An 18,831-nucleotide genomic window follows, 5' to 3' on the forward strand; every position below is an offset into this window, starting at 1 on the left:
GGGACGCACTTCTATGACGTCAGTCACTAGCGGGACCACGCGCTAATGTTTGGAGTTGATGTGGTGAGAACAAGAGCTATACACGGAGCTCCGTATAATATCTACATCTAGAAGAGGAGGATCCATGTCGGTTATACAGTACATAGTACATATCAAGGTACCGGTCTTATAATACATCGCCAGAAATTGGTAAGAGACTTTTTGTTACCTTTTGACATTCCGTATTGGATTTCATCAGTTATTCCGGAGTTGGACCTCCCAAACACACCACTTTATTCTCCTTATTATTATCCCTAATTAGGGTTTGGAAATTCCGTGAAAATCATATCATAATCTCTATAATAATAGAGTGGAACGGTTTTTATACAGTTGCTGGACTGGTATATATATAATATCTGGTCAGCGTGTAGGTGCACCTACCTCGCTACCAATTGTTTTGGCACCGGTAACAGCCCACATTGGTTGTACCTATTATGGTTTTTTACATGTTAGAATAAACATTTTTTAATTATATACTTTGTGCATGAGTGTTTTTGTGGCAGACTCGGGCATACCACCGCATACCTTGGTTGTTATATTTATCTATTTTTGGGGTGCAGATCCCCAGCGTTGGTACCGAGTCTGAGCAGTCATTTCAGTGCCGGACTAAGTTATATTTTCTTAATATTTAGAAACACAAATTAATTCTTTAAAGGATATCTCCCGTATACGCACACCAACCTAATGTAATAGTGGAGACTGTTCATAACACTTTTCCTTTCTCAGATAAAACCTTGTTTAGTTATAAATCAAATATATGGTCTCTACCTTGTTCTCGTGGATTAGTATACTAGAGGCCAGACTATTTAAAATACAGGACCACGATGGCAATGTAATAAACTTCTAGTGTATAGAGCAGCGTTTACATGACCTCATTCATAGACCTTCTCTACGACTTGTCTGTATACATTATAAAGTAACAGGTCATTCATAAAAAGAGAGATTCTGTTCAATAACCAAACTCTTGAGGGTTATCAGAATGATCAGCCCGTTTGCCCTTTTAAAGATTTCCAACATCAGAAGTTTACTATGTAGAGAAGATTATCGACCAAACTAATAAAAAAAAAAAAAAAAAATACCTTACAATGCAGCATTACATAAGATCATTGAAAAGACACAAATATGAAAACATTGCTAGTAAGTACATCAGCCTGTACGCGTTTCAGCTTTATTAATAATTGTCAATATTCTGTAAATCTGTATTTCAAAGTGGTCTTCCCAATATATTGCAAGATGCAATTACACTGTAGTAGGTAGATAACAAGACTCCAGTTGTCACTGATAAAAAAAGTGATCGAAGTAGATTTATTCTTAATATTGAAGTTGACGTTATCCCCCTGGCACCACAGCGATCATAAAATAATAACAGTATATTCAAGTAATATAATAACACTGTGCCGTAAGACAGACACTATATCCTAACACAGAACAATCAGGTAAATTACTGCAGATTTCTGTAACCATTTACAAACCACTGAAAGTCCCGATGAGTGTGCCGATTCATGTGTACACACCTACACGATTTACCTGCAGATCTTATGGTGCAAAGCTGAAACGATTGTACCATATCACAGGCTTAGTTACAGTTTCAAGAGGAACTGGATATTTAGTCCTAAAATGTATCAATCCTTCTGGGCTCAATTTTGATCTGTAGGAGGACCTCGCTTGCTGTGACAGGACTTAGTTGGACCACGGTGTATAGACTAAAATCATTTCCGCATAAAGCAATATTGGTGCTATGAATGTCGCACTTTTACTACCTAAGTGCTCTGTGTATTGCTGCGTTGTATGAATGCTATAAGTACCCTGCGCGTTTCACCACCGGTAAGGCTTCCTCAAGGATAAAGAGTATATGGTGGTAGTGGATAGTTCAATACTTAAGTACCTCCTGCTTCATTCAGATTCATCAGCAAGGCAGGGAAATGACCATACCTACGTTAATTGGTGGGAAGGTACTCAGATTTTTGGCAATCTGTAGATTTATTGCTCGCATGTTTGCAAGTAAGACTAGCTGTTTTTCCACACCTGTAAAGCCTATGTGGTCCAACAGGAATCCAACTGGATCGACTTATGTTCCCCTTTTGTACAACGCTCTTATCGTTTGATGGTTGACATGAATCCTGCCCTAGTGTAGACAAACTATAATGTACAATAAGTATAAAGCTTTGACTGAAAGAGCACTGCATCGCCCCCTGGTGGCCACAAGTGTACTGTGGGATTTGCCCCATTTTAGAATATCCTGGAAACACAGTATTTTGGCTACGAGGGAATTCAACCTATAACCCTCCCACAACGCTCAAATTATTACGCTTAAAATGTGATACAAATGTTTACATATTTGTCATGGTCAGCAATGCACAACTTTTCCATCCCCATTAAAAATGTCCATCAGCAGTTTTATGTTAACCCATTCAGTTCTAGTTCTCTGCAGTAAATCACATTTAACAGTAACAGACGGTTAAAAGACAAGATATTTTGAATCCTTTAACCTTCAACAAAAAGCAGACAGTAAGAGTTATTAAATTATCTTATGCAATGTTACCATCTCCAAAAATAAATGAAAACACTTGTTAATCATAGTTTATGAGTCCTGTGCAGTATAAATCATGGCTATACATAAACCATGCAGATCGATAATCAGTAACAGCATTTCCTTCAATTCACATAGGCCATTAAAAAAAATCAGGTTTAAATGCATTATCTATCTCACCACGTTCAGAGGCTCAAAAGTGCAAATCTGCATCTAAAACACAACAACCAATCAGCTTTTATCTAGCGCACGGTAGACAAAGATGGCAAATTTTTGATTGGTTGTTACGGTTTTAAATCGCAGAGTTAGTAAACAGCCCTCAGAAAAGGGTAATTGTTGGTTGTCCTCTCCTATAACAAAGAAGGAGGTTGATATCGTAACCTGGAAAATCAACTTCCAATTATATCCTATAATATATAATGGTGTGATTCACTACCAACACCTTTTGTCAATGTGTTCCAGGTCTATACGTGGTCTGATCATCAAAATGCTCACAGAGAATTTTAGGAGAGCATTTTGCTGATCATGTGGGAGCAGTGACCTTTCCACTTATGTGATAATGCGAGGTCAGGGCTGCATGTGACAGGGGCAATGTCATGATGTCCGGAGGGGAAGAGAGGCAAAAGGGAAGTCGCAGACTGAAAGTTAGATTGTGAAAGGTGCAGGATCCTCACTAGCACATACAGTGATGTGAGGCACCTATCAAATGGATCTGGGAAGATTATAGTGTTAAACGCTACTCTGTAACAAGCTAGATGTATGAACTGCACCTACAGGAGTAGAAAGCTAAAGCCACACACACATGCCGAATGTGCCGGAACTGAATGCACAGGGGCTCGATGTTTGTGCAAACTGGCAACACACGAGAGTGACCAGATCGGAGCAATCCAGTCGGCACTCTGCACAAACGACGTAGGGTCAAGTTAATGTGTTTGTAATATTGTAGCATGTACAGTTATCGGCCAGTTATAGGACCACAGTATTTCCCAGAAGTCTTGATTGGGATTGCTACTGGTATTAGGCCCACTTATGCAGCAATTCAGTTGCCAATTTCATCTAACACAATTAAACGTGACTGTTCAGATAGCTAGATATGTGCACAAAGTCAAAACTCAGCACTGATGCAGTAAAGAACTAAAATAAAAGAACTTCAAAAAGGCAAGAAAGAAATAAATTGCATCCCGGCCCTGACGAGGTCTCCAGGAAGAGGACAGACAGTAAAGCACATTTGGACTTTACATGCATCACGTAAGATTGGGGAGGATTATGACCCAAGGCAGCTCCAGATGAATTGTGTATACTTCACTAGTCACCATAATCAGATCCAATAGGGAACATGAAGTTTAGAAAACTGAAGATTTTTGTTCTCAGTGGGTACCAGGCAGACATTTATCCACTAGGTGCAAAAAAAAATAATTCTGTATATTTGATTTTTATGTGGCAATAGCATTCTATCTATCTGTCCGGGAAACCAATGAATGTGTTGTTTCTCAATATGGCTTTTACCATATTTCATACAGCCAAGGACCTTTTCCATGTTGTACGCAACCTATTTAGATGCTCAGTCTACAGACTGGTCTTTAACCAAGCAATGGATTTTGCACCTTCATTCATTAGGGACAGTTCTGCAATAATCAGTGTTTACTCTGAGCATGAGGCATCACAGAGGTATGAGGTGCAAGGTGCTGAATGCCTCACTGAGGTCACAAGTTCATGACCCTTTGACAAGGGCTGAATTGGCCCAGATCCGCTAATTGAGGCTTATGTTCCAACTCCAGGACAGTAAGTAGATGTGCCTGTGACTGGCAGCCATTCAATGTCACACGTACCAGGGACAGGCAAAAGGGTGTTTCTAGGAGGCCGTGGGCAGTAACTGAGCAGACCCCTCCGGCAGGTGGACACACACCCTTCTAGTGCACGACCCACCACAAAGCAACGGCGGACGCTTATGGTCTAGAACAGTGTTGGCTAACCTATGACGCTCCAGATGTTGTAAAACTACTACAAGTCCCAACATGCTTTGCCAATATATAGCAGCTTATTGCTGGAAGGGTAAGCTGCTATATATTGGCAAAGCATGTTGGGACTTGTAGTTTCACAACACCTGGAGTGTCACAGGTTAGCCAACACTGGTCTAGAATACTAAATCATAAATGTCGGGAGATTAGTTTATAGAATGCAGGTGTCCAGGTCACAACGGCTTTCTCTGGAACTCCTAGTTAGCAATGAAACCCTTGAAACAACAATAGCACCAGTAACTCAGAAATACCCCCCCTTCCAACAAAAAAAAAAGGGGGGGGGGAAATCAAGGTAAACTACAAACTCTCGAGTTGAATTTCCTTAAAAAAAAATATATATATATATCACTATTTACTAACTTTTAATAGAAGATTAATGGAAGGCCGGGATGTGGTGTCTTAGCTCATAAGTACATACATTTACGGCCTAGATAACATTCACAGACATCCTCTGGTCCCCAAGCATCTGCTGGGAGCCATATGAAGGGATTTCAGACTGTTCAACAATCACATGCACAGCATCCAGGATCCATGACTCAGTGAGGTTACTGCTGAATTCTCGGGAATATTGGTCCAGCCCATACAATGGCTGCCTACATTCAGCGCAGGCGATTTGCACACATAATTTATAGAGTAAGATTCAGATCTGTACAAAATGATGCCTGCATATTACTCTAAATATAAGAACAATCCTACATAGAAAGTGCATCTTCCAACATCAGAGGCAGGTACAATTACAAAAAAATTGGTGGGTGTCGTTCCCCCCCCCCCCCCAATTCTCCTATTCATACTGCACTTGGCAGGCTGTAAGTGTGCAATTCCTAGTTTAACTTGAAGTGGCATCTCCCTAACCCAAGCAGATGGGGACATCCTGATCCACAACCGAGCAGCAAATTATCTCATCCTTTCACAACAGGCAAGTCTGAGATCAGATAAAGTCAATCTGCCTCACTTCAAGCATGGGATCCTTGAATCAGCTCCAGCTCCACAATGGGACAGAAAACTGCTGAATTCTACATTTACAAAGTCATTTGTTATCTGAAACCTGCACCATGGCTCAAGTGATAAACCACTAAATGTCTGTTCTGTATAACATTTTTACTGATCTGGCATATATTATATGGCGATTACAACAGAAAACCTTGCAGTACTTTAAATTGCCCACCTAAAACAAAATTAAAAAACAAAACAAAAACATAAAAACTTGCATAATAACAATAGTAACTGAGAACTGCATAAAAAAAATAAATAAAAAAAAAAAAAAATCACACACTATGGGCAAATATTCATGTATAGGACATACTGCATAGTCCTATATACCTAGTCCCATGCTACTACAGACATCATAGATAGAGAACAAATTATATCTATCTGCCTCACAGCACTGGGGTCATGAGTTCAATTCCCAACCATGGCCTTATCTGTGTGGCATTTGTATGTTCTCCCCGTGTTTGCGTGGGTTTCCTCTGGGTGCTCCGGATTCCTCCCACACTCCAAAAACATACTAGTAGGTTTATTGGCTGCTATCAAAATTGACCCTAGTCTCTCTCTCTCTCTCTTTGTGTCTGTATGTATGTTAGGGAATTTAGACTGTAAGCACCAATGGGGCAGGGACTAATGCGAGTGAGTTCTCTGTACAGCACTGCGTATAGCAGTGGTGCTATATAAATAGATGTTCTCTCTTATAATTATATATATAAATTTTTTTAGATTTATATTACACATCTACACTGTAAAATATGTCCTATTTGGGCAGTATTGTGGTCACTTCTGTAAAATATATTTTAATATCTGTTCAGTGATTGTTGTCACATGACTCATTCTGAAAGTGTACAGAGACAGAACACAGGAACTGTTCTGGATATGAGTGCACCTCAGAAACGCACTTTGTTAAGTTTCAAAAGTTATATTTTATAACAAGCAATAACAAACCCCCAATAAACAGTACATCAGAAGTCACCCAATGTTTTTATATCACTACAGAATTATTCAGCAGCATCCAATATCCCTTTATGTTATAGCAATGTGTACGTTATTCATTCCGAATTTGTGTTTAAACAAAAGATGGTGACGGAAAGGAAAGATGCCAAGATAACTGTTTGTAATTTTTTCCGCTTGTAGGAAAAAAAAAAGAGATAGCGTATTGTCATGACTCAGGAGTAGTTAACACTCCCACGTCCTTGCACCTATGAGGTAAAAGTTCAATGAGCTCTTCATCAATTATGAGCCAGGAGAGGAAGTTTACTAAGCGAAACAAACGTTCTTATCTGTTCTATCAAAATTCATTAAATCTGTCAGGAAACCAAATATCACCATCTGTCTGATTGCTGCAGTGTCACTAAAAACAGCTCTGAGGGGAGCAGCCTAGCACATTATAAGACTGTACATTTACAAAGGTTAAATCTTCCTCACAAAGCTGCCTGCAGGATAGATTTTCTTAAAAAAAAAAAATTAGGAGTCCCAGCTGCAGAAACACTTTTTGTACATAATCATTCCCCAAAACCAGAACAATCTACAAGATCAGTTCACAAGATTAAAAAGGAGGTTAAGCTGGGTACACGCTACAGGTTTTCCATCCAATTATCATGCAGGTCAGGTACTAAACAACCGTTTGGTCAGATATGACATTAGCATGTTTTATCGTACCAATCCCCATTGTATCGTTTTATTTGGTTTGCCAACCTTCCTAAAAATCACGATCAACGATGGAACGAAGTCGGCAAATGTGGAAGTGTGAACGCACTTATGGCCAGCAATGTAGGCACATATCTGTAGAGTTCACAGAGTCACGATCTTTTCAGCAGATGGTTATGACAGATGAAGAGCACAGATCTGAAGGTAAATCGTGTAGGTGTGTACACATGAATATGAATGCTCTTTGGGACTTTGTCGTTGGAAAAATCATTCCAGAAATGGCATCTGTAGTAATTTTCTGCAGTGTGTACCCAACTTTAACCCTTAAAAAATGAAGTCATAAAAAGTTTTTCACTAAATCCACTCTTTACAATAAGAGGACTTTAGTCAGGGGGCCTTTGCTCTACCACTCCCCACCAACCAATTATATACTCATTACAGTTATTATAAGAAAAGCCCTTTTTCTTAGTTTCTGCAGGATAGACTGCCACCTGTAACACCAGTTTGGCTAATGGGCCGATGCCATGACAGCATCTTCTACCGCCTTATAAGATCATTATAAGATTATTGGGATGTGTCATTTGCAATTGTCATGAAGAGTAAGAAAAAAATTAAATTGCTAAATAGACTAAATAAAGCATTTTATCCTTCACGTGTGAAAGAAGTTCTTGGGTTCAGCTTTCCTGACGCCAGAGGGACTGTTGTCTCATAGCTCAACATCAGCAGTGTTTTCTGGGTCATTGTCCAGTACGTTCCAAGGACATTCCTTACATCAGTGCAAAGATATTCTGTCTGTCAATCACTGTTAGCCAAGGGACGCAACTGCAAATGTGCTGCCACCATAATAACGGGAGCAAAGGAGGAAAAAACAAAAACGAAAAACTTAAAGGGGTTCTTCACTTGATATTTTTCACCTACTCTTCCCCGCCTAGAAAACAACCCATAAGTATTTTACAAAGGTGGTCCAGCACTCTGCACGGCTCGTGTCTCCTGGATGCAAGATGTTAATTACAGAATTTCCAGGTTTATTGCACTCTCCCGACATTTATCACCAATTATAACGTGCAATACGGTGTCTGTCTATTATAATATTCTGTAATATGTTATAGCTGACGAGAGAGAGAAGGGACGCTGGAACCCAACATTATGTAAAATGCTGTCAGTGCAACGTCTTCCCGCCAGGACCATAATCAGTGGCAACAGTCAGAGATGGACCAGGGTTATGCATTTATTAGTAGGATCTAATATTTTGGAGTAACCATGCAATTCTAAAAGGGGACCCTTTAACAGGAGTACTATAATGTAGTCCTGTGCATAACAATATTTATCAATTTCCTTAAGTGCAACTAGGCTCCAATATTGACTTTTTTTTAATATTATCCCTATTAGTCTTCAAGGCCTCAGTGTAAGCTGAAAGTCCAGATCTCGTACAATTTTGTCACCCACATAAAATGTCCAAACTGGACACTAAGCCCTTCACTGAACCAAGAGACAGGTTAAATTACAAAACAAATGGCAAGTAACATTTTCTTACACAAAAAGGAACACGCTTAATATAAAATTACAGTCAATATTCACAAGACGTGGAAGCTGCATGGCAAAGGTGCAATAAATCCACCAAGAGGGTGGGGGGGGGGGGGGGGGGGGGTTAATTGCAGATTGCAAAAAAACAAACAAGCCAACAATAGCACAAGTAACCCAAACTAGGTAAGGAGGAGGGTAGGGGGAATGCATCCTATACACTGGATGGATTGATCTCTAGTGCCACAGTGGAGGGACTTGTACATGGCTCAGAAGCAAAACAAGAATAATGGGAACACATTGATTACAGCAACCTTAACTCAGGATGGGAACAGATCAGCCTTCAAACAAGCTGAAGGGCCTAAGAGATTAACTCACAAGCTGCCAGAGCCTAAATCCCATCACACTGCATAAAGCTGCAACCCATTCAGGCTGACTGCGTAGCACATAATTAATCACCAATTTTAAAAGCATCCTTAATGGGTTAAGACTAAAAGTTCACCACAATCTGACAGCTGCTGGGATAAACAACCCAAGGCTGGGTACACACTACAGAAATGCAACTAAAGTCAGTGCTGACAGACACACAATGCCTCTACATTGATTCTGTACGACAGATCTCCCTGCTGCACAGCACTATGTGTGCTATAATAGGTAAAAAAGTCCATTATTGAGCATCATAAGGCAATGCACTGACATCTATACCAATCTGCTGGGCTATGAGTTGGCAGCAGCCTCTCTCTCTGTCCTTGGCATGTCTATCAACACCCTACAGACATTCCCTTTATGCACATCATCATCATCTATTTATATAGCGCCACTGATTCCGCAGCGCTGTACAGAGAACTCATTCACATCAGTCCCTGCCCCATTGGAACTTACAGTCTAAATTCCCTAATATTCACACACAGACAGAGAGAGAGACTAGGGTGAATTTTTTTTTATAGCAGCCAATTAACCTACCAGTATGTTTTTTTGGAGTGTGGGGAGGAAACCGGATCACCCGGAGGAAACCCACGCAAAGACGGGGAGAACATACAAACTCCACACAGATAAGGCCGTGGGTCGGGAATCGAACTCATGACCCCAGCGCTGTGAGGCAGAAGTGCTAACCACTGAGCCACCGTGCTGCCCAAAACTTCTGCTAAACAATAGCCAATGCATATAAGCAAACATTTACATACAGTGCTGGTGTGCATGCAACCCAAACTCTCCTCCAACCCCCCTCCCCACCCCTCCTGTGATTCTGTCATGTACCCACCCACATGAGCAGCCCTCACCCATGCTTGTGACATGATGCCTTCCCAGAGTGAAGCCCACCCCAATCCACCCCCTCCTCCTCCTGATCCAATGCACACAGCATGGGATCAAAGCCACCCCCGCCCAAAAATCACCCATCCACAGAATGCAAAACACCAGCCCCGACCACCACCTCATCCCTGCACCAGGCTGCCATCCCCCCTCCCCTGCTGTCACCCACACATACACCGTAAGAAGATAGCACAGACCTTGCATCTCCACCTTCAGGGGCTTATCCAAGCTGTATATGCTAAGAGCTTGTGGAAATATGAAGCAGGGGGGAGAGCAGCCCATCCAATCAGCGCGTACAAGCATTCCCGGCAAGCCAATCGCGGACCAGCGTCGATAGGTGTTAGCCAATAAAAGCTGGGGGCTGACTCTTGAGCCGCACAGAGAGGGCTGGAGTGTTAGAAGGAGATAGCAGGGAAATAAATAAAATAGCTCCCTCCTCCCTCCACCCTCAGACATGGCTGAGAGGAGAAAGTAAACTGGGGGTGTGGCTGCAGGAAGACAGCTGTGGAGGACAGAAGGGAGGGGGAGTGAGGGGGACATTTCATCATAAATAGACATGGAGAAATAAATAAATAAAATAAGTTCTGGAAGTAAAATAGATTTGCAGACATGTCATGGCACCAGTTTTTCCAGTCAGAAAGATCTTTTTTTTTTTTTTTTTTATTATCATACAGAGTAATTGGAATATAGATCATGTTTGGAGATATATTACCTCAGACAGGAAAGAAAGATTCATTTGGGGGGGGGGGGGGGGTGCGGGTGCTAAACCAGGTCAGTGTTCCATGGGAGATGAAGCGGCAAGGTTCCAAATTGTACTGAGAGAGGGCCAGGAAATCATTGTATTACACAATATTTGGGGGAAGATATAAAAACAAAAAAAATTTTTGTCCCTCCACAACTTTTTAAAACAGGATTAAAAAAATAAATAAAAAAATAATAAATAAATCTATATATACACTCAGTCATATAACCTCATTTTGGCTACATAAGTCCTTCATACCCAAGTACCTGGCTAGGCGGTAAAAATAACCTGAAAGCCACTCAGATTATGCTAGAACCTCCCGCAGTCTACATAGAATATTACATTACTTTTTTCATCCAAATATCTAATCATTATTGTATTCATTTTTTACAATGTCACCACACACTTACAAAAACATTCCACAATGAGATCTTATTTCAAGTTGTATTTCAGACACAGATTTTTATTGCATCGATGTTAGGAGTTGTGATGATAAAACAGCGCAATAATACCACACATCCCACAATCTAATTGCATCAGACAAAATTAACATTCTAAACAATAAGTCAACTATATCTCATTAAAGCACCCCCAAAAGAATGTAGCTACATTATCTAAACGTGCCACTACACTTAGAAATGTGAAACAAATCTAAATAAGTGCTTTCTTCGTTTAAACACAATAAAAAAAAAACACAAAAAGGAAGCACGTAAATTTTTTTATAAAATGTCCAATGTATGCCACAAAGTCTCAATACATATATTAAAATCTTAAAGTCTCATGAAATATTTTCAACCTGTACTAGAGAATATTTCTTTAGCAATGCAATAAGCTTGCACTCCAATGTGGGCATGAACACATAAAAGATAATATAGTGCAATAAAATTATTTTAATAAGCGACTTTAAACCAACAAGTGAATACATTTCTGATTTGGTCTCATAAGGAAAACACAGATATTAGTTAAAAAGGGTTACCCTCAGGCATTTTGAGTTTCACTTAGGACACACTGATTGCTGGATGAGTTATGTCCGTGAGCTGAATCTTTTGATAACACCTTATTAATACATCTAGGGGTGTGTTCAGGCAAAATAAAGGATGATCTAAAAGTATGGTTACATTTCCTGGACATATACAATGGGCATATGTACTAGCTCAAGAATAAATGGTGGAATTTTAATTTCTTTGACTACTTGGTAGAACCTCCTGTGGGCATTGGTGTTTAAATGCCTGGAACTTGAAATCCACCCCTGGACCCGTCATAATCAGGCAGCCAATAACTCCAGAGCTTCTGGACGGGATGCCGTGCCTTCTGGCTATCTGTTTGGCGTAGTACAAGTCAGTTTTGTGCTATAGGGGATTCACCATAGCACCAATACTTGTAACATGCAACTACAGGAGTGGTGGAGAAGGCCTGGTGTGTTTTGAGGAGAGGAGGCCAATTTAGTGTTTGATATGGCCTCTTTGGTGGTTATGTCAAACATATACGTTATGTCAGCAACGGGGACTATAGGGCATATTTATGAAAGGGTTTATTCTACCTTCGATCTATTCAAAAAGTATTAACTCCAGCGATAACACCATTTTGTGTGCTCTGAGTAAAAGCATTTTAATACATAAAATATTTACATTTTGAAAAGACATTTAAAACTATAATTGCATTTCTCCATTTTTAAACACAGCCAACACATATGTAGAGACTGGACGATGAAGCGTCAAGTTCTACTATTACCAATCTAGTATCGCCAATATTTTTATTTTCTTTGCTAAATTACGGTGATAAGAGATTTTATTTTATTGCCGTGGGAAATTCAGATCAGACTTATGGATATTTTTCTTGTTTTATTTAGGTCTGTGAGACCTATATTTATGATGTCCTGAAGAGTAGGAGTCAATCACTTTAGTGACCGAGAGGACTTAACGTTATTATTTGTTTAGCACCAATCATGTTACACAGAACTGCGCAGAAGATAATTATTTACAACCAGTCCCACTGGAGCCAACATTCTAAATTCCATTCCACCGAAACAAACACTCTAGGATCCAATTTTTGTCAGCGGCCAATTAACCTAGTAGTATGTTTTTTGGACTGTGGGAGGAAACTCACACAAACACGGAGAACATACAAACTCCAGACAGACAGGGCTCTGGTCAGAATCTAACTCATGACCCCAGCTGTGGCACAGCAATGCTAACCACTGTGGTATTTCCCAGAAGTCACTTCTCCATTACAGTGTGGCATTGTTTGCTGAAACACTCCTTCCCTTAAAACAGCACATAATAAAGCATACTTGCCCAGAATGTCAGGGAGTCAGAGTCATCTCAATCCTTCCCCAATTATATTACAGTGCTGTAAAATTTGGTATTTCATAGAAGGCAGTAGGACCACTTTTCAGGTTTAATAAGCCTACCAGTATGCAATAAAGGTTGTGGGGGTTCGTTTTGATTAATTGAGACTGGTAGCATGCACAATCCGGAGTCAAAAGAAAACGCATTAGCCATCCAAAAAAATAAATCTCTTGCTTGGAATGATGGCTGTAATTTTGGTAGAAGATGCTTAGTCAGTGGCTAGAATTGTCAAAATTAGAAACCAAAATGCTTTCCTGCAAATGTTATAATAGAACATCTGAATTTGTTCAGTGCTGCCAGTGATTGTAACCTAAATAGGACATTAATTATTCCCCCAAAACCTGTAAACAATGGCATTTATACAAATGACACCCCTAAATTCACACAAACCAGTGCAAAATTCACAAGAATAAACACAATACTGTACCACAATAGGTATAACATTCAACTGATTTGGAACAAAAATATGCAGCCAGATGTAGAAACTAGATCATACTTGCCAACTCTCCCGGATTGTCCGGGAGACTCCCGCATTTTGCGAGAGTCTCCCGGACGAGTGTGGCAATCTCCCTGATAGGAAGGGGGAAAAATTTAGTTTAAACGCCGCGATTCACCCGGAATCGCGGCGTTTAGCCCCGCCCCCACTGTAAAATGACGCGATTTGCGTCATTCCGTCACGGGGGTGGGGCCAAAATGACGCGATTTCGCAGCCCCGCCCCCTGCACGCCCACGTCCCAGCCGGCATCTCCCGGAAAAAGAAAAAAAAATGTTGGCAAGTATGAACTAGATTCCATAAAATATTAAACTCCAAATACAAATCGTGCATAGTAATTGTTTCATTTTTCAGCAGAGCCCAGAGATAAACGGACTTGACTGCTTAGGACTAGGGGTGTGCACCGGCCACTTTTCGTGTTTTGGGTTCTGATTGGTTTTGCCAAAACACCCCACTCAAGGTTTTGGTTCTGATTTAGGGTTTTGGGTTCTGATTTTTTTTAAAAAAAAAAAAAGCATAAAAAGTGCTAAAATCCATTTTTTTTTATTTTTTTTTTCACTCCTACGCTATTATTAACCTCAATAACATTAATTTCCAGTCTATTCTGAACACGTCACAATATTGTTTTTAGGCCAAAAGGTTGCACCGAGGTAGCTGGATGTCTAAGCTAAGCGACAAAAGTGGGCGGCACAAACACGTGGCCCATCTAGGAGTGGCACTGCAGTGGCAGACAGGATGGCAGTTTCAAAAGCTAGGCCCCAAAGAGCACATAATGGCAAAAAAAAAAAAAAAAAAAAAAAGAGGTGCAAGATGGAATTGTCCTTTGGCCCTCCCACCCACTCTTATGTTGGTGAAATAGGACATTTGCACTTTAACAATTTTTGACTGCAGGAACAGTGAACGTAGTTAAATATTGCAGTACTAATTCTTTTATACCACTGGACCCAGCAGGACAGAGCACAGGACACAGCACCACTGGACCCAGCAGGACAGAGCACAGGACACAGCACCACTGGACCCAGCAGGACAGAGCACAGGACACAGCACCACTGGACCCAGCAGGACAGAGCACAGGACACAGCACCACTGGACCCAGCAGGACAGAGCACAGGACACAGCACCACTGGACCCAGCAGGACAGAGCACAGGACACAGCACCACTGGACCCAGCAGGACAGAGCACAGGACACAGCACCACTGGACCCAGCAGGACAGAGCACAGGACACAGCACCACTGGACCCAGCAGGACAGAGCACAGGACACAGCACCACTGGACCCAGCAGGACAGAGCACAGGACACAGCACCACTGGACCCAGCAAGACAGAGCACAGGACACAGCACCACTGGACCCAGCAAGACAGAGCACAGGACACAGCACCACTGGACCCAGCAGGACAGAGCACAGGACACAGCACCACTGGACCCAGCAGGACAGAGCACAGGACACAGCACCACTGGACCCAGCAGGACAGAGCACAGGACACAGCACCACTGGACCCAGCAGGACAGAGCACAGGACACAGCACCACTGGACCCAGCAGGACAGAGCACAGGACACAGCACCACTGGACTCAGCAGGACAGAGCACAGGACACAGCACCACTGGACTCAGCAGGACAGAGCACAGGACACAGCACCACTGGACTCAGCAGGACAGAGCACAGGACACAGCACCACTGGACTCAGCAGGACAGAGCACAGGACACAGCACCACTGGACTCAGCAGGACAGAGCACAGGACACAGCACCACTGGACTCAGCAGGACAGAGCACAGGACACAGCACCACTGGACTCAGCAGGACAGAGCACAGGACACAGCACCACTGGACTCAGCAGGACAGAGCACAGGACACAGCACCACTGGACTCAGCAGGACAGAGCACAGGACACAGCACCACTGGACTCAGCAGGACAGAGCACAGGACACAGCACCACTGGACTCAGCAGGACAGAGCACAGGACACAGCACCACTGGACTCAGCAGGACAGAGCACAGGACACAGCACCACTGGACTCAGCAGGACAGAGCACAGGACACAGCACCACTGGACTCAGCAGGACAGAGCACAGGACACAGCACCACTGGACTCAGCAGGACAGAGCACAGGACACAGCACCACTAACAAAACCCAACCTCCCGCTTCCCTGATCAATGCCCGAGTGAAGATGGCGGCGGCAAGCGGAGAATTTATAGAATCAGAGTATCGCGAGATCCGACGGCGGGATTTGGACTCATAGCCTCGTTTTCAGTTTCTCTCAGCAGCGGAAATACCCGAACAGTGCTCGGATCGCCCTCGGATCCGCACTGTTCGGGTGGGCTCGGATTGCGATAATCCGATTCCGCTCATTGTTACTTAGGACATTACTTAAATTATGCAAATCCTCTTTGCCAACATCACACATCTTAATTTGCACTGGCGCATAGTTTTCTGCAAAATTGCAGGGCGAGATGGCGGCACTTGAACAGGCCAATTGTAGGAGTCAGGCAGAGAGAACACATTCCTTGCTAAAGCTGGGCACACACCTATGCAATAATCATGCAGATCGCACGATTTATGACCATTTGGTCAAATATTGCAAGAGTGTGTACGCTCCCACAATCAGGTTTCATCATAACAAAGGGACATCACATCTGTTGATTATGTTTTATAAACTTCTTAAAAATAACGATTAATGATGGAACCATGTTGGGCTGTCGAAGTCAAATAATTGGATATGGTCATTTCAAATCAATATCTAGCAATCTGATTGTCTTTGTCTGAAATTATGCGAATAGCACGCTACGGCGAAGAAGAGCGTAATTAACCACAACACATGCGAACACTTCCGCACACGTTTACACGAACACATACACTTTTAATTAGTTCATATTAAAAATAGTTCCAACACAGTTATTTATAATGAAATGTAGCAGAGTTTATAGTTGCCTATTATAATGTTATATACACTTTGAGATCTAAGGTTCAGGATACAGGAAACATCATGTCTAGTATTCTAATCCCCTATTTATCCTCAGATGTCTGGTTCAATCGCCAAAGAGATCGCACCTTGCGTATGCAAAATATGGATTATAGGGAATAAATGATCAGAATGGTATTGTGTGTGTAATGCAAATAGACCAGTTTGAACCAGCTTTCGGCGGGAAGATTAGTATGCATCAGTTGGAGAGCTGACCCCCACCCTTGGAGGGCATCGTTTGAACTGGCCAATAACCTGCATTTCACTGGGCAGTCCTGAAGCCTGAACCTATGGAAACATGGCAAGTCATTCCTATGGTTTTCACTGTATCACTAACTGTATATAAGCAGGGGCTCTGGGGCCAACAGACAGTCTTCTCAACCACAGACTGAATGACTAAAGCTGGATCCAGGGCGCCTGCGTATGTAATCGGCTGTACTCATTTTATTGAATTGTTACTCTGCTGCTTTTTGCTATTAAATCGCATTGTGATTTGGAACCACATTATTTGAAGTGGACAATCGTCATTGGATAGCGACTAGCCGTACATAACAGGGCAAATGTGGAAGTGTGAACACACTCACAACCGTCTGCCCAACACTTGCGCTGATGGTTCCACCAACACATTGCAGCAGTATAGACATATGTGTAGAGTCACAATATTTTCAGCTGATGGGTATGAGAGATGGAGATCACAGGTCTGAAGGTAAATCGTGTAGGTGTGTACCCATGTATCGCCACGCTCATCGGGACTTTCAATCGTTGGTGAACTCATTACAGAAATTGCATCTGAAGTAGGATTGCATAGGTGTGTACCCAACTTAAGACCGATGCAAAGAGAGATCATTAAATATGAGAGGGGCGAAGACATCTTACTTTACAAACTGGGGGTTTCATAACATTTTTCTATGTTCTTTGGTCAGTAGTTATCTGTAGTCTCTATGGTACTGTACAACACAGAGGCGATTTGCTTGTACTATGCAAGATTAGAAACACAAGCACGAACAACACATGCAGCAAGATGGCAAAATAACATGACAAAAAAAATTGTTCATATCCTATTTAAATACCTGTAATATACTGCTCTCATTAATGGCATCTACATAATATTTCCTCCAGGCAATAATCCTCATTTTCCAGCAGTAAATGGATGAGTGGATGGCTGCAGGGAAATGGCTTTTTTTTTGCAAAAGGAGCAAAAATACAGATGTGCTTTAAATCATGAGAGGAAAATAAAGGTTTATTAAACTAATCAACTCAGTGCTTATTGACTTACAAATTCCAGGTTCCCCCTCTCCCCAAAACCACCATATTTATGTGCAGATGGGACATGTGTTGTATGTACACATAAGAGTTTACATGAACACAAACAAATATATCTCAAACAAAGCATAGCAAGCTGGATTAGTAGGTAAAACACTAAGCAACCAGGGGCAAACGCAGGATTTGTAGAGAGGGGTTTCCACACCACGCCACCAGTGGGCGTTGCCAGCATGCATGGAGGCGTGGCTATAATTTTAGACAGTGCTTGGCTGCTCTCCAACTCCTCCTGTCCCCATAATATACATGGGCAATGCTGCATGCACTATTGTTAGCTGCACGCAGCTCTCCCTTTTCAAGCAGAGCTGTGTGAAGCAGGAGCAGGTTCCAGCCACTTCATTTTTACAGTGCCCCAGGCTTGGAGGGGGGTTTACAGGCACTAGGAAACCCCCCCCCCCCCTTGGTTTGCCTATGGCAACCAACCAATGCAGACCTATTATACCATGTGCTACATCCTACAACCTTCAAAAATATTATTCCTTTTAATGTTCATGTTTTGTTTACTTGTAACATCCGCTAAGCGGAGATAAATATGTAAGCCGACGCAGGCTGGGACTACATATTCCAGAGTCCCTGGCGGCCGGAAAGAACAAGTGAATGTGTCGGTTACAGAGGGAAGAGGAATGATAGGTCTGACTCCTCTCTCCCTCACCCTGTTGTCCAGTAAAACCTATGTGAGGAGGAAAATTAAATAAATAATTGAGACCAATCTGTAAGAAGCCAAAATATATATTATCGAGATGTATCTATCAATGAGATGTATATGTAAAATGCTGTATTTGTGGAGATCCACGTTTGGGACAAGAAGTATCATATAGTAAAAATATACAGTATGTAAAGAGGATTATCTATGAAGAGAAAGCGGCGGTGACAAGAAACATTTATGGAATAAAACCCTCTAGGAGCAGAAAGTA

The 18,831-nt window shown here is 41.8% G+C and overlaps 1 protein-coding gene across 9 annotated transcripts in view; it reads right to left on the reverse strand.

The window, feature by feature from the left end:
- Positions 1 to 18,831, reverse strand: part of CTBP1 (C-terminal binding protein 1) — a 434,573-nt gene that overhangs the window by 130,155 nt on the left and 285,587 nt on the right. The window contains exon 1 of one of the 9 annotated variants that reach the window (XM_075194135.1): positions 10,251 to 10,380. The exons of 7 other annotated variants lie outside the window; for them this stretch is intronic. In XM_075194135.1, coding sequence (XP_075050236.1) covers positions 10,251 to 10,356 — 106 coding nt within the window. In that variant the 5' untranslated portion in view covers positions 10,357 to 10,380. Of the gene's footprint in view, positions 1 to 10,250; positions 10,381 to 18,831 lie in introns of those variants that run through there. One more of the 9 variants, XM_075194127.1, reaches the window with a different exon arrangement.

The sequence above is a fragment of the Mixophyes fleayi genome, chromosome 1, assembly GCF_038048845.1.
Source record: "Mixophyes fleayi isolate aMixFle1 chromosome 1, aMixFle1.hap1, whole genome shotgun sequence".
NCBI classification, from domain to species: Eukaryota; Metazoa; Chordata; class Amphibia; order Anura; family Limnodynastidae; genus Mixophyes; species Mixophyes fleayi.